The sequence below is a fragment of the Apis mellifera genome, linkage group LG2 (genome assembly GCF_003254395.2).
Source record: "Apis mellifera strain DH4 linkage group LG2, Amel_HAv3.1, whole genome shotgun sequence".
In the NCBI taxonomy this organism is placed as follows: Eukaryota; Metazoa; Arthropoda; class Insecta; order Hymenoptera; family Apidae; genus Apis; species Apis mellifera.
The window spans coordinates 6423943-6434804 of record NC_037639.1 but is presented as its reverse complement, the minus strand read 5'-3'; the positions used below and the strand labels follow the sequence as shown (position 1 = coordinate 6434804).

General features: G+C 30.2%; 2 protein-coding genes across 5 annotated transcripts; both read right to left on the bottom strand.

Annotated features, from left to right (window-relative positions):
• Positions 1 to 227: 227 nt before the first annotated feature.
• On the bottom strand, positions 228 to 3534 carry LOC102654452. The gene is made up of 3 exons (XM_026439157.1): positions 2196 to 3534; positions 1605 to 2012; positions 228 to 1256 (listed from the first exon to the last, which is right to left on the bottom strand). Exons 1-3 carry the CDS (start codon positions 2499 to 2501, stop codon positions 882 to 884), a joined length of 1089 nt encoding a protein of 362 aa, XP_026294942.1. The 5' UTR covers positions 2502 to 3534; the 3' UTR covers positions 228 to 881.
• A 175-nt stretch (positions 3535 to 3709) lies between these two features.
• LOC725008 (protein trapped in endoderm-1) lies at positions 3710 to 10238 on the bottom strand. 4 transcript variants are annotated; one of them, XM_006561130.3, is made up of 5 exons: positions 9841 to 10238; positions 6574 to 6810; positions 6117 to 6316; positions 5248 to 5494; positions 3710 to 4776 (listed from the first exon to the last, which is right to left on the bottom strand). In XM_006561130.3, the coding sequence occupies exons 3-5, from the start codon at positions 6241 to 6243 to the stop codon at positions 4128 to 4130; spliced, it is 1023 nt and encodes a 340-aa protein (XP_006561193.1). In that variant the 5' UTR covers positions 6244 to 6316; positions 6574 to 6810; positions 9841 to 10238; the 3' UTR covers positions 3710 to 4127. The 4 variants fall into 4 exon arrangements, with proteins under 4 accessions (XP_006561193.1, XP_006561195.1, XP_001120910.2 ...); XM_006561132.3 differs by lacking the exon at positions 9841 to 10238 and adding an exon at positions 7356 to 8830 and having other exon boundaries at positions 3710 to 4758; XM_001120910.5 differs by lacking the exon at positions 9841 to 10238 and adding an exon at positions 7356 to 8690.
• Between the last annotated feature and the right edge of the window lie 624 nt (positions 10239 to 10862).

Here is a 10862-nt window from a genome sequence, read left to right as displayed (position 1 = left end):
TAGGTTTATTTTATATTTATATTTATATATTTTACATTTATATATTTTATATTTGTATATTTTATATTTGTATATTTTATATTTATATATTTGTGATATTTATTTCTTATGTGTTTTATATTTTTCTAATTTGTTTAATTAAATTAATCGTAATGTTTTTCTTTTTTTTTTTAGATTTAGGTGGGTCTCGATGCGTAGTCACCTCCTCGTGGTGAGACCCGGTAATTGGTATCGATTTTCGATAAATTAATCTTTGGAAATTTTTCAATACTTTCATTGAAAATTTTTCAAAAATTAATCTTTGGAAAGCGATACCAAGCTAAGAGCTACGCGATTCTTGCATCCATTTTCCTCTGAAAATAATTTATAATTTTTTTTACAGATGTTCTTTTCTTTGGGATCTTGAATGATACTAATTGCATTATACATTTGTGTTGCATAACTGATATTAATCAAATGCCATGAAAGATTAGTAAATTATTAACATTCATACATGCTGATAAAAGTTTCTTAAGAAATATTCAATGTAATATTGAAAGCAAAATATTGAGTGGTGATTTTCTCCACTATGTTTCTAGTGTTTCTAGGTAATTTAAACGTCGATAATAATTATTGATTGCATTATACATGTACGATAGACAGGTGTAAAAAAGACACGATAAGAGGAAATATGTGAAATATGAAATGGAAAATCGTATACACGTATATACATACATCTTTCAAATGTAACGTTTCCCCATCATGGAATTTCAAGATAATTGACAAGATAATTGACTAGTTGACAGTATCTTCAACCATAATACGTAATGCATTGAAATATGACAAAGACGTGTATAGATACTGCAAAACAATAAAGAGATAAATACGAAAAAGTCAAGTAATCAAATAATAACAATTATCACGAATAAAAAAATAGAATAACATAATACCTTCCCATAATAAGATAGTGAAAGTGCAGGTACAATACCATTAATCCCAAAACTTTCGTATTTCTGAGATCTTAAAATTATAAAAAGTATCTTTCTCTGAGTCCTGATGTCTTTTCCATACCAATCCATATTGTACACTTTTGTAGCCATTTTCATTGTCTTAAGATAAAAAATGAAATTGAAAATCGTCAATTTAAATGAATTATATCGTGATAATTTGATTACCATGTGCATCAAACTATCCGCTGGCCAAGCGTACATAAAGAGTTCCACGCTGGCACTGAACACCACGATAGCATATAAAGCTTTCAAGATTAGTGGCTGATTCTATTTTCAGAAAGTTTCAAAATTTCAATTGATTCTCAGGATCAATTTTGTCATTTTAAAAATTAAATTACATACAGCAATTAAATTTAAACTGCCAAATATCACAGCAATGACAGTTGTCCCATTTGTTGCCAAAATTAGAAATTTGATAGATTGCCGAATTTCCCTTGAATACCTGTGCGAAATGGATAGAATCAGAATATCGAAATAAAAATATACAATTAAATACTGTGCATTTAAAATTCTATACATTTAAATGCATAAAAAAGTATTTTAACATGCAATTTATATACAATAATAAATGCAAATCAGAAACTTTATAATATTTGGATTATAAAAAGTGGATTACCTCAAGAGTTCATCATGCTTCTTTATGCAGGCATCGAACTCACCGTCTGATTTCGCATTATTGAATTGAATTCCTAAAATCTCGAATCTAGCCGTGGCATATCGTAAAAGAAGAGCGATCTGGGTGTCAATTGCCATGCCTGAAGACACTTGAAACCCAACCAATGATTGATGGAAGAAGATTAAACCTTTGTACAGATGACGTCTCACTGAAAATGGATATATCGCGTGAGTGGGGAATGTTTGAACCGTGTACAATGGACCACATATGACGAATATCGTAGTAAGGAAACTCCACAATATGTAAAAACTATGAAAATATTTGTATCTATCAACGTAACGTTGCAATATGATTTTTTCCTCGTTCGTGGCCTGTTTGCAAAAGTTCTCCATTTCAGAGTACAGCATCTAAAAGAATATTGCTTGAGACAATTATTTTAATTGAGATAGAATATAAAGATAGATAAAAAAATAAATAAAGAGAATATAAGAATGAGATAGAATGTAAAAAAGGAAAACTTTTGACTTTTGATTTTTTTCTTTTTTTATAAATTAATATTAAAATATTTCTCCTGCGTTTTATCAAGAGAGTAATGAACTTACTTGAAAACGTTTCTGCTGCAAACGACATATTATCATCTTAATCGTCACTTGAGCAACAGCCGCGGTAAGGCTGACCGTTTTCCCAAGAATGACAGGATGCTTACGATATACGTAAATCGCGGCCAATAATGGTAAAAATAACATGACAGAAGTTAAAAATGCAATGCACCACAATGCATTAAAGAAAAGATGTTGAGCTTTGGTTGCAAGAGGAGAAGGAGGCCAGGAACACGTGAGAGCAACACTGAGTTTCGTGAACAAAATCGCTTTTTCTGGTGTTAAGCGATTTTTCATCTTGATGATGTATGCTCAATATATTAAAGCAATAGTACATTAATATCACAAGTTTATTTTTAATAGAGTTCAAAATTTCATAAAGAATGAGATATCGAGAAACGTGATTTCGATAAAATTCTGTATAATCACGTACAAGCACTTGGATGATACAGAATTTGATTTGTTTTTTTAAAAATATAAAAAACACAATTTCGAAAAATGTAAAGTTTTATCAACTAATAATGTTAACTCGATGTTAACATGAGTTTAAAGTGAGGTATATACCTCCCTTCACCATTGAACTCGAGATTAAATTATAATGTAACGCAAAATCGTGTAATCAAGCTAGAATATAATCGACATTGATCGATGCATGTAATTATTTTACTGCTCCGTGAGAATACCATGTGTTCCTTGAATAGGGTAAAACAATAACTGTTTATGGTATGCTTATTACGTTAAAAAAGACTATAGATAAGTACTTAGTATGGAAAAGATTCCACAATGTATCGTGAAGCAAGGAACGAATGTGATATCAATTAACTGTATTAAATGGCTTAAAGATTTTGATAAAATAATTTATTTACATATACATATGTATACATATGTATAATTTATATTTTAATTATTGAAAAGTGTTTACAAATAAATTTAGATATTATTTTATCGAGTAAGTATAAATATTTTTTTCCTTTAAGATTCTTTATTTCACATTCATGTCAGATTTTATAAAAATTTTATAATATAGAAAGTATAGAGTGACTACAAAAAGTATTTGCATTCTTATTTTCTAATAAAGCGTTCTTTTAAAAGATATATATTTTATTTTTATAATTAAAAGTCTTATAGTCATGTGAAAATAGTACAATACAAAATATATATTATTATATATAATTAAAAAATATATATATTATTAAATTCTTATAATCATATGAAAATAATACAATAAATTTAATGTGCACTTGATTACTTAAATGCTATTTCTATATAATATTATGTAAATATTTTTTGTAGTCACTATATAAGAAATATAAAATTTTATTCCTACATATTTACAAATTTTCGTGTTAATTTTATCGTAAAATATATTTCATGATATTGTATATTTTGTACATGTATATAGCGAATAAAATAATAATTTAATATTGTCACAATAAATTTGGCAATAATTAATTTATACAAGTATAATACTTGGTTATATTTTTTTCAATCTTCATACTTCTTTCTTTCTTAATAGGTATAAAAAAATAATTAATTTTAATCTACAGATTTAACTGGCTTAACTTATACTAATAAATGCCCAATGAATTATGATTATAGTCTTTTATATCTATTGCTGCTCGCAAGCATTTATCCATTTATATCTGTTTAAAAATCATAGATTAATAAAAAAAATAATTTTCACGATAAAGGATTAATATTTAAATTTCATTTCGAATAAAATATTGAAAATTTTATTCGATTCATATGGTATATTCGTATCAATTTCTATTTCCATCTTTTTTTATTTTTACTTTTATTTTGAATAATTCATATATATAATAAAAATATTAGCAATTTTTTATGCTTATCTCAATTAATTTCCATTATATATACATTACTTATGCAATATACCATCGCCAAAACGAATAAAACCATAAAATTTCAAGTTGTTTGAGGCGATGACACTTTACTCGAATGCGAGTGGGTAGGTTTTGGTCCGGTAGTTGGTATTTTAGCAGAGACTGGACACAAAATTTGCTTATAGGCCTCTCTGTAAAGCTTGTTAGTACCGGCATAAATGAAAGGATTGATCACAGAAGAGGCCCACGCAAGCACAGAAGCTATTACGTGCAAAATTGGGATTTTTATTTTATCGTCGATCACATTGACCAGCATAAGCGGCATAAAACACAAAAGGAAGCACAGAAATATAGTCAACATCAATCTGGTCACTCTAGAGTCCTCCCTTCGTTGAAACCCTCCTGCTTTTCTTCTGTTCGGACCGGCATGTGCTTCCAGATTTTTTCTACTCTTCCTCACCCGCCAATAGATGCAAAAATAAGAGACACTTATCACAACGCATGGCACGATGAATCCTAGAACGAATAAGAACTTTTTTGGGCTGCTACCGTTCTTCTTTAGTATAGTGCAAGAGAAGGTGGACGGTTCCAGGCCTAGTGTCCCCCAGAAACCGAGCAATGGTGGCAAAAGTAGAGTGAAACTCAACGTCCAAATGGCGATTAGCATTAGAATGATCCGTTGAGTGGTGTACAATTGAGCGTATATTTCTGACCTGGAGATCAATATGTATCTGAAATCAATGGATTAGATGAATATCTGCAAGATATAATTTTGGGTCAATAATTTATTAATTTGTTACTAATTGCTTTCATTTTGTAATTTTACAATTTTGCATTTCACAATCCTTATTTTAATAATAACTATTCTTAATTTTTTAATAATTTTTATTACAAAAGTATCGATTTAAATTCGATAATTGCTAATAATTTGCAATGCAACATAAATAGCAGCTGTTCGTATTGGATTTATCACGTGTACATTTGATCTTATTCAGATGAGTAATGGATTAAGTTCCATTGAGGTATGCTGACTTTGTTAAATCAGTCGTATAATTCAGTCAGCATATTTTAAAATAAATTAAACAAGAAACTTTGTTATTACAGTCTTATTGTGTGTCAAAACATTAAGGAAAATATCGAAAGATTAGAAAAATACTTGAAATTCTTATTAACAATTATTTATTTTTATTAAAATTACCAACCGATTAATCGTGATTGCCACCATACTGAGCAAAGACACCGCGACATTTCCATAGAAAAAGAGCGGAAATATTTTGCACAGAGTTTCACCCAGCACCCACGCCTCGTTTAAATATCTGCTCGCAGTTAATGGTAGATTTACCGCGGAAAAAATCAAGTCAGAAATGCTGAGACTTATTACGAAAGCGGTCGTAGCATGCCGTCTCAGTCTCGTATATTTTAATAATGCTATTACTGTTACCAAATTGCCTGAAACATAAGAAAAATAATTAACAAAAGGAGAACAAGTGAAAATTACAAATATAATTTTTACATATAATTTAAAATAATTAAACAAGTGGATATTATAGATACTAGAATTTTTAATAATGTGATAAAAATAATCATATTGATATCATTTAAATAAATAATATATATGTAATAATATACAAGGAATATGTGAAGAATATATATTCTCAGAATTGAAGCTTCGTTATTTGAACTCGTAAAGGAAACAAGCGCATAATTAAAATAGAAGGAATTAATCGTTCTAATTCTTGACACCCTCGTGCATAATTTAAGGGCGTTTAATAGCTGTTAAACCGAGAAACGCCACTATCCCATGGGTCAACAAGAACTTAACCACAGAATTGAAACGTACAATTAAAGGTTCAGTCACATCTGTGTGGATTATTTTCCTCCTCCATTTCTGAAACCTTTTCTAACAATGGAAGACTTTTATAAAATGAGTCTTCTTTTGACGAAAATATTCTTTTTTTTTTTTTTAAGAAATTTCTAATTAATTGGATTAATTTTAAATTTCAGAAAAACTTGCAATCGATATGAAATTTATTTCATATAAGTATAGAGATGTAAAGAAACTGGATTTTACCCGCAACTCCAACGACACTGAAAATTATCGCACAAACCGCAGCTGCGATAGTGACTGGCCGTGGAAAGTGCTTGAGACTCTCACCTCCAGATTCGAAAATTGTGTCGTTTGTTACAGAATCGTCCATTTTGTATCGTGTTTATGTGCTTCCTCGTTGTGACATTTTCTTGGACAGTGAAACACAGAACGAAGTGCGTATTCTTTGAGAAAAGAGAAAATTGATATCATTAGGACACCTGAATTTAATGTCAACTATACATTTACGACACAAATATATGAATCACTATACGAAATTTACAGAATTTTTACATCCATTGCGTGAATTAAACATTTAATAAATTCACATCGATATCACATTAATTTAAAAATGCATCTTCACGATTTTTCTATATGATATAAAATGAAAATAAAAATAGATGGAAATTTAGAATAAAATTTCAATTTAAGATGTGCTTACGTCGCAATTGTGATATCATTCATCGTGTTTTTACGTGGAAATTTTCTTTTCTTCTTCTCGTTCAATCAATTTCAAATTATTCATCGATTTGTATTAATCGAACGGTATTTTTTCCAGATTTTGATTATGAAAATTTCGATTCAAGCCGCGGTTGACTTTTTTATCACAAATTGGACAAGATGAATGAAGCCAATGTTTACCACTGCCTTGTATTGGCCCCATCGAAAGCTGACTGGTCTAAAACAGAAAGCAACGAGATAACACGATTAACTTAATTATCCATGATTCACGCATCTCGAGAGAGAAAAAAAAACCTTGGTTTATTAATTGAAACAACGATAACAGAATTCTTTATCGACGCCCTTTCACAATTTATTACAGACACTGTCAATGAATCTTTCCCAATAACGAATCGTTATAAAATTCAGAACTTTCCTTCGCGATATTCTTTCTCGTTATCTCAATTTTAATTAAAAGAAACTCGCACAATAACGAGATACAAATTATTCGTGAAGCAACGTTCATTTCGACATAAAAAAATTCATACAATTTTAATTTTAATTACTCGCAGAAAATGAAATCTAAAAATTAAATTAAAATAATTTAAAAGATATACATATCGAAAATAAGAAGTGCAGACTTGAAAAAAAAGAAGAAGAGATTACACGATAGAACACATTGAAAAATAAAATATCGTATTTATTCGAAAAATTTCGAACGAACTTCAACAACAAATACTTTTTTTATTATAAAGAGGATTGAAGTTTGAAAATCCAACGAACCACCGCATTTCTGTATTGTTGAAACTCTGTGCCACTAGATTTGCATATGCCAATCGTCGCTCCACTGTCTGGAACGATTAAACGCACGAGGAGGGCTCCTTATCCGAGCCAGCCATTCGAATACAACTCACTTCTCCTCTTCTTTTTATTCGTTCATTAGCAGCGACTCGTTCTATCCGTTCTCGTTCTCCGATTTTCTTCCCATCGTCGTGGCGACATCGAAAAAACGGGGGGCCGAGGGGAATCCTTCAGGCCTCGACGAACAGAAGAAAGAAAACCTCTTCCTCTTCTTTAGCCCTTCCGTTTACTCTGGAATGGTCATGGGATTTGAACTTGTTGCGACAGACGCGGAGAGTTGTTCTTGGAACTATCGGAATCCGGTGAACTTCGACCTTGCCTTATTGAAAATAATTGATTTTCACTGCTTTCTTGGAAACACTGGCATTGACGCGATATGTTCATTTCCAATTTTCTAGAGATCTTTCTTCGTCCCCTCGAAAAATCTTGCAAAACGAAGGTAAAGATCTTGGAAATCTTTGAAATATATTATCGACGAAAGTCTTGGAAATTTGAATATCGATAAAAGTCGTGAAGGACAAAAACCTTGACAACTTTTGAAAAATATGAAAGAGAAGTAAATTTTTTATATTATTTCGTGACTCGATATTCTAAATTAAATATCTGAAATTTGTGAGTCAATTGATTTTTAAATACTATTTCATCAAATTTCTTTTTTCAGCATTGCCATTAAACAGGTAACTTATTGTATAATGAATGAATCGCTGTTATCTTCAAATTCCTATCTTCTTCCTGCTCTTTCTTCAAATCAAATCATCATCGATAACATCTCACAAAGAGTCACATTCAGTTCAGAAACTCGATTATTCAATACCACTCTATTTCACTATGTTTCCTCTTCCTTCCTCACCATCAAAGGAATCCTCATAACTTTTAGGTATACGATAACACCTTATTCCAAATCTGTAAACTTCCATCATTTCTCTATACCAATCTCTTATTAATTATTCATCTTTTTCACTAATAAGATTCAAGAAGTGATGAAATAAAATAAAATTATTTTTTATTATTTAATAAAATTCCATTCCTCGCAATTTTTTACAATACTAGAACAGTCGCAAACTCGTTTCATCTAGCTGGCACAACGATCATTCCTCGACTGACGAGATTCGTCGACTTTACTCCCCTTTTACACGAGGAATACACTTCTTATCTGCCACTTCTTTCATTTAACTCTCTCGCTTCCTCCATCGCTGCCTTTTTTACAGCTCTTTCGTATTCCGTCTCTCTGAACCCTTGCCTCTTTCGCCCAAGCATCACTGCCACCAAGGAATCGTAATTAATTTAATCTTTTTTTCTTTCTCTCTCTCTTTCTCTCTGGAGATCATTGTTGAACCGTTCAAGTACAATCGAGCAAAATGATACTACTCGAGTTGTGGTGGTCGTCGTGAGAATTTTTGGACCCCTCTCATTTGTGTGAGAGACTTTTAAAAAAATAAGTTCTTCTTCTCTAGTTACTCTATGTTCTTTCGATTTATATATTTTTTTATATTTTGTCAATTTTTATTCTTCGTTGAAAATCTTGAAGAATAGATGGAAATTTTTGAAATAAATATTAATATATGTGCATTAAAGTTTTGGAATTAAGATTTCAAGTATTTTCTATAAAACTTCTTATTAAAAATTTATTTTGAAAGAAGGAAGAACTGAATATAAAATTTGAAAGGTCAAAACGACTGAGGCCATGGTGAAATTTTATATTCTAATTTATTCCTCTTCTGCTGTCATTGTTGGCGTGTAAAGGTTTATTATGTAAAAGAATTTAATCAACGTGGAAAAAGTAAAAATAAATCATTCAAGTATTTCGATAATTTATATTCAAAAAATTACAATACAAAACAAAAATCCAGATTCATCTTTTTTAAAATTTTAAAAAAATTTGAATAAAAAGGAGAACAATTTCAAGAAATTTTAAATTAGACATTTATTTTATTTATACAATTTATATGCTAAAATCAATTTTATTCTCTTTCTTTTTATAATTTATAATTCGAGATTGAAATTTCATGTATGAAGAAACACCTTTCTTCAACATAATAACCTTGCTTCAAATAGCAGCAAATATAGATGTTCAAACAAATGAGAAATCATGTGTGAAAAAAGTAAACTGTGAAAAGATAGAACGTAAAAAAATATTATTTCTAGCATCAAATTTCACTTTCAGATCCAATAATCCTTAATAACAAGTCACTATCTTATTTTTAGATTATAAATCTGATCTTTTTGAAAAAAAATATAAGTATTTTTATAAATTAATTACTCGTTTACTTAAATATTAATTAATGTGGTATTTATATTCGAAATATTTTAAATTTCTCGGATGAAAAATACTAATACTATTGTAACATTAACTGTATATCCACAGATTCAAACTACTTCAAAATATTTATGATATATTAATAATTACCCTTTTTGTCCAAGTTCCTCGAATTCAGAATGCTTCTCAAAATTCTTCAACAACAACTTTCTTGATAACAAGAGAAAATTTCACAAGAAAACTGTCCCCACAAATTAACTTCCAAAAAAATGTCACATCTCAAATCTTTCTTCAATTCAAACCAACACACTTTCCTGTCCTTCCATCAAATTTACAATCAACATTGCGTTTAAACATAAAATTTCGTTCTTTGTGAGAATTTTAAAATATTTCAAGATGTAAAATATTCATATCCTTTCAATCGATCAACGTAAAACACGATTAGGTATTCCTTTTCAACATCGTTTGTTGAATCGGCCTCGGAACACATCGGCTCTCCTTCGATCTCCTTGTTACGCCTCGGCCGCACGCGTTCCTCGTACTGACGAGTCGTTCCTCGCGCAGAGATCGAGTCGATGGTCGAAAACAGTTGGGGGATCGGAACACGATTGGCACGCGCTCGAATTAACGCGGTCAACAGGGTGCAAAGGGGGTTGGCGGCGAATATTAACTTTCACGCATTTCTCTGTACACGCAGTAACGGGCCATTAATTGTTCGATTAGCGCACGGTGGTATCGATTGGACGTTATTGCTCGTACACCGTCGAGTTTTATTGAAGTAGCGCTTGATTATCCGATGAAAACGTAATAATTCAAGTGGACGAAAAGGAACAAGTTCGCTCGAATTGCGTGGAGAAAAAAAAAAAAGAAAATGCGTGAAATTATATTTCATTGCGTAAGGATTATATTGAGCTTTCAATTAATTGATTCTCTTTAATTTCGGGGGAGAATTAATTTTCTATTTAATTATCGGTTAGATGTTTTCCTTTTTTATGACAAAATTAATATTGTCATTTTGATTATGATAGAGGCTGATAATTTCTTTCTCGAATCTTTGATTGATTGATTTATTACTCGATTCCAATAAAAAGAAAAAGTACATATATATTTTTTAATTTTTTGACAAGCGACAAATTGTAAGTATCGTCAATTTTTCGTAGTACGACGATAAA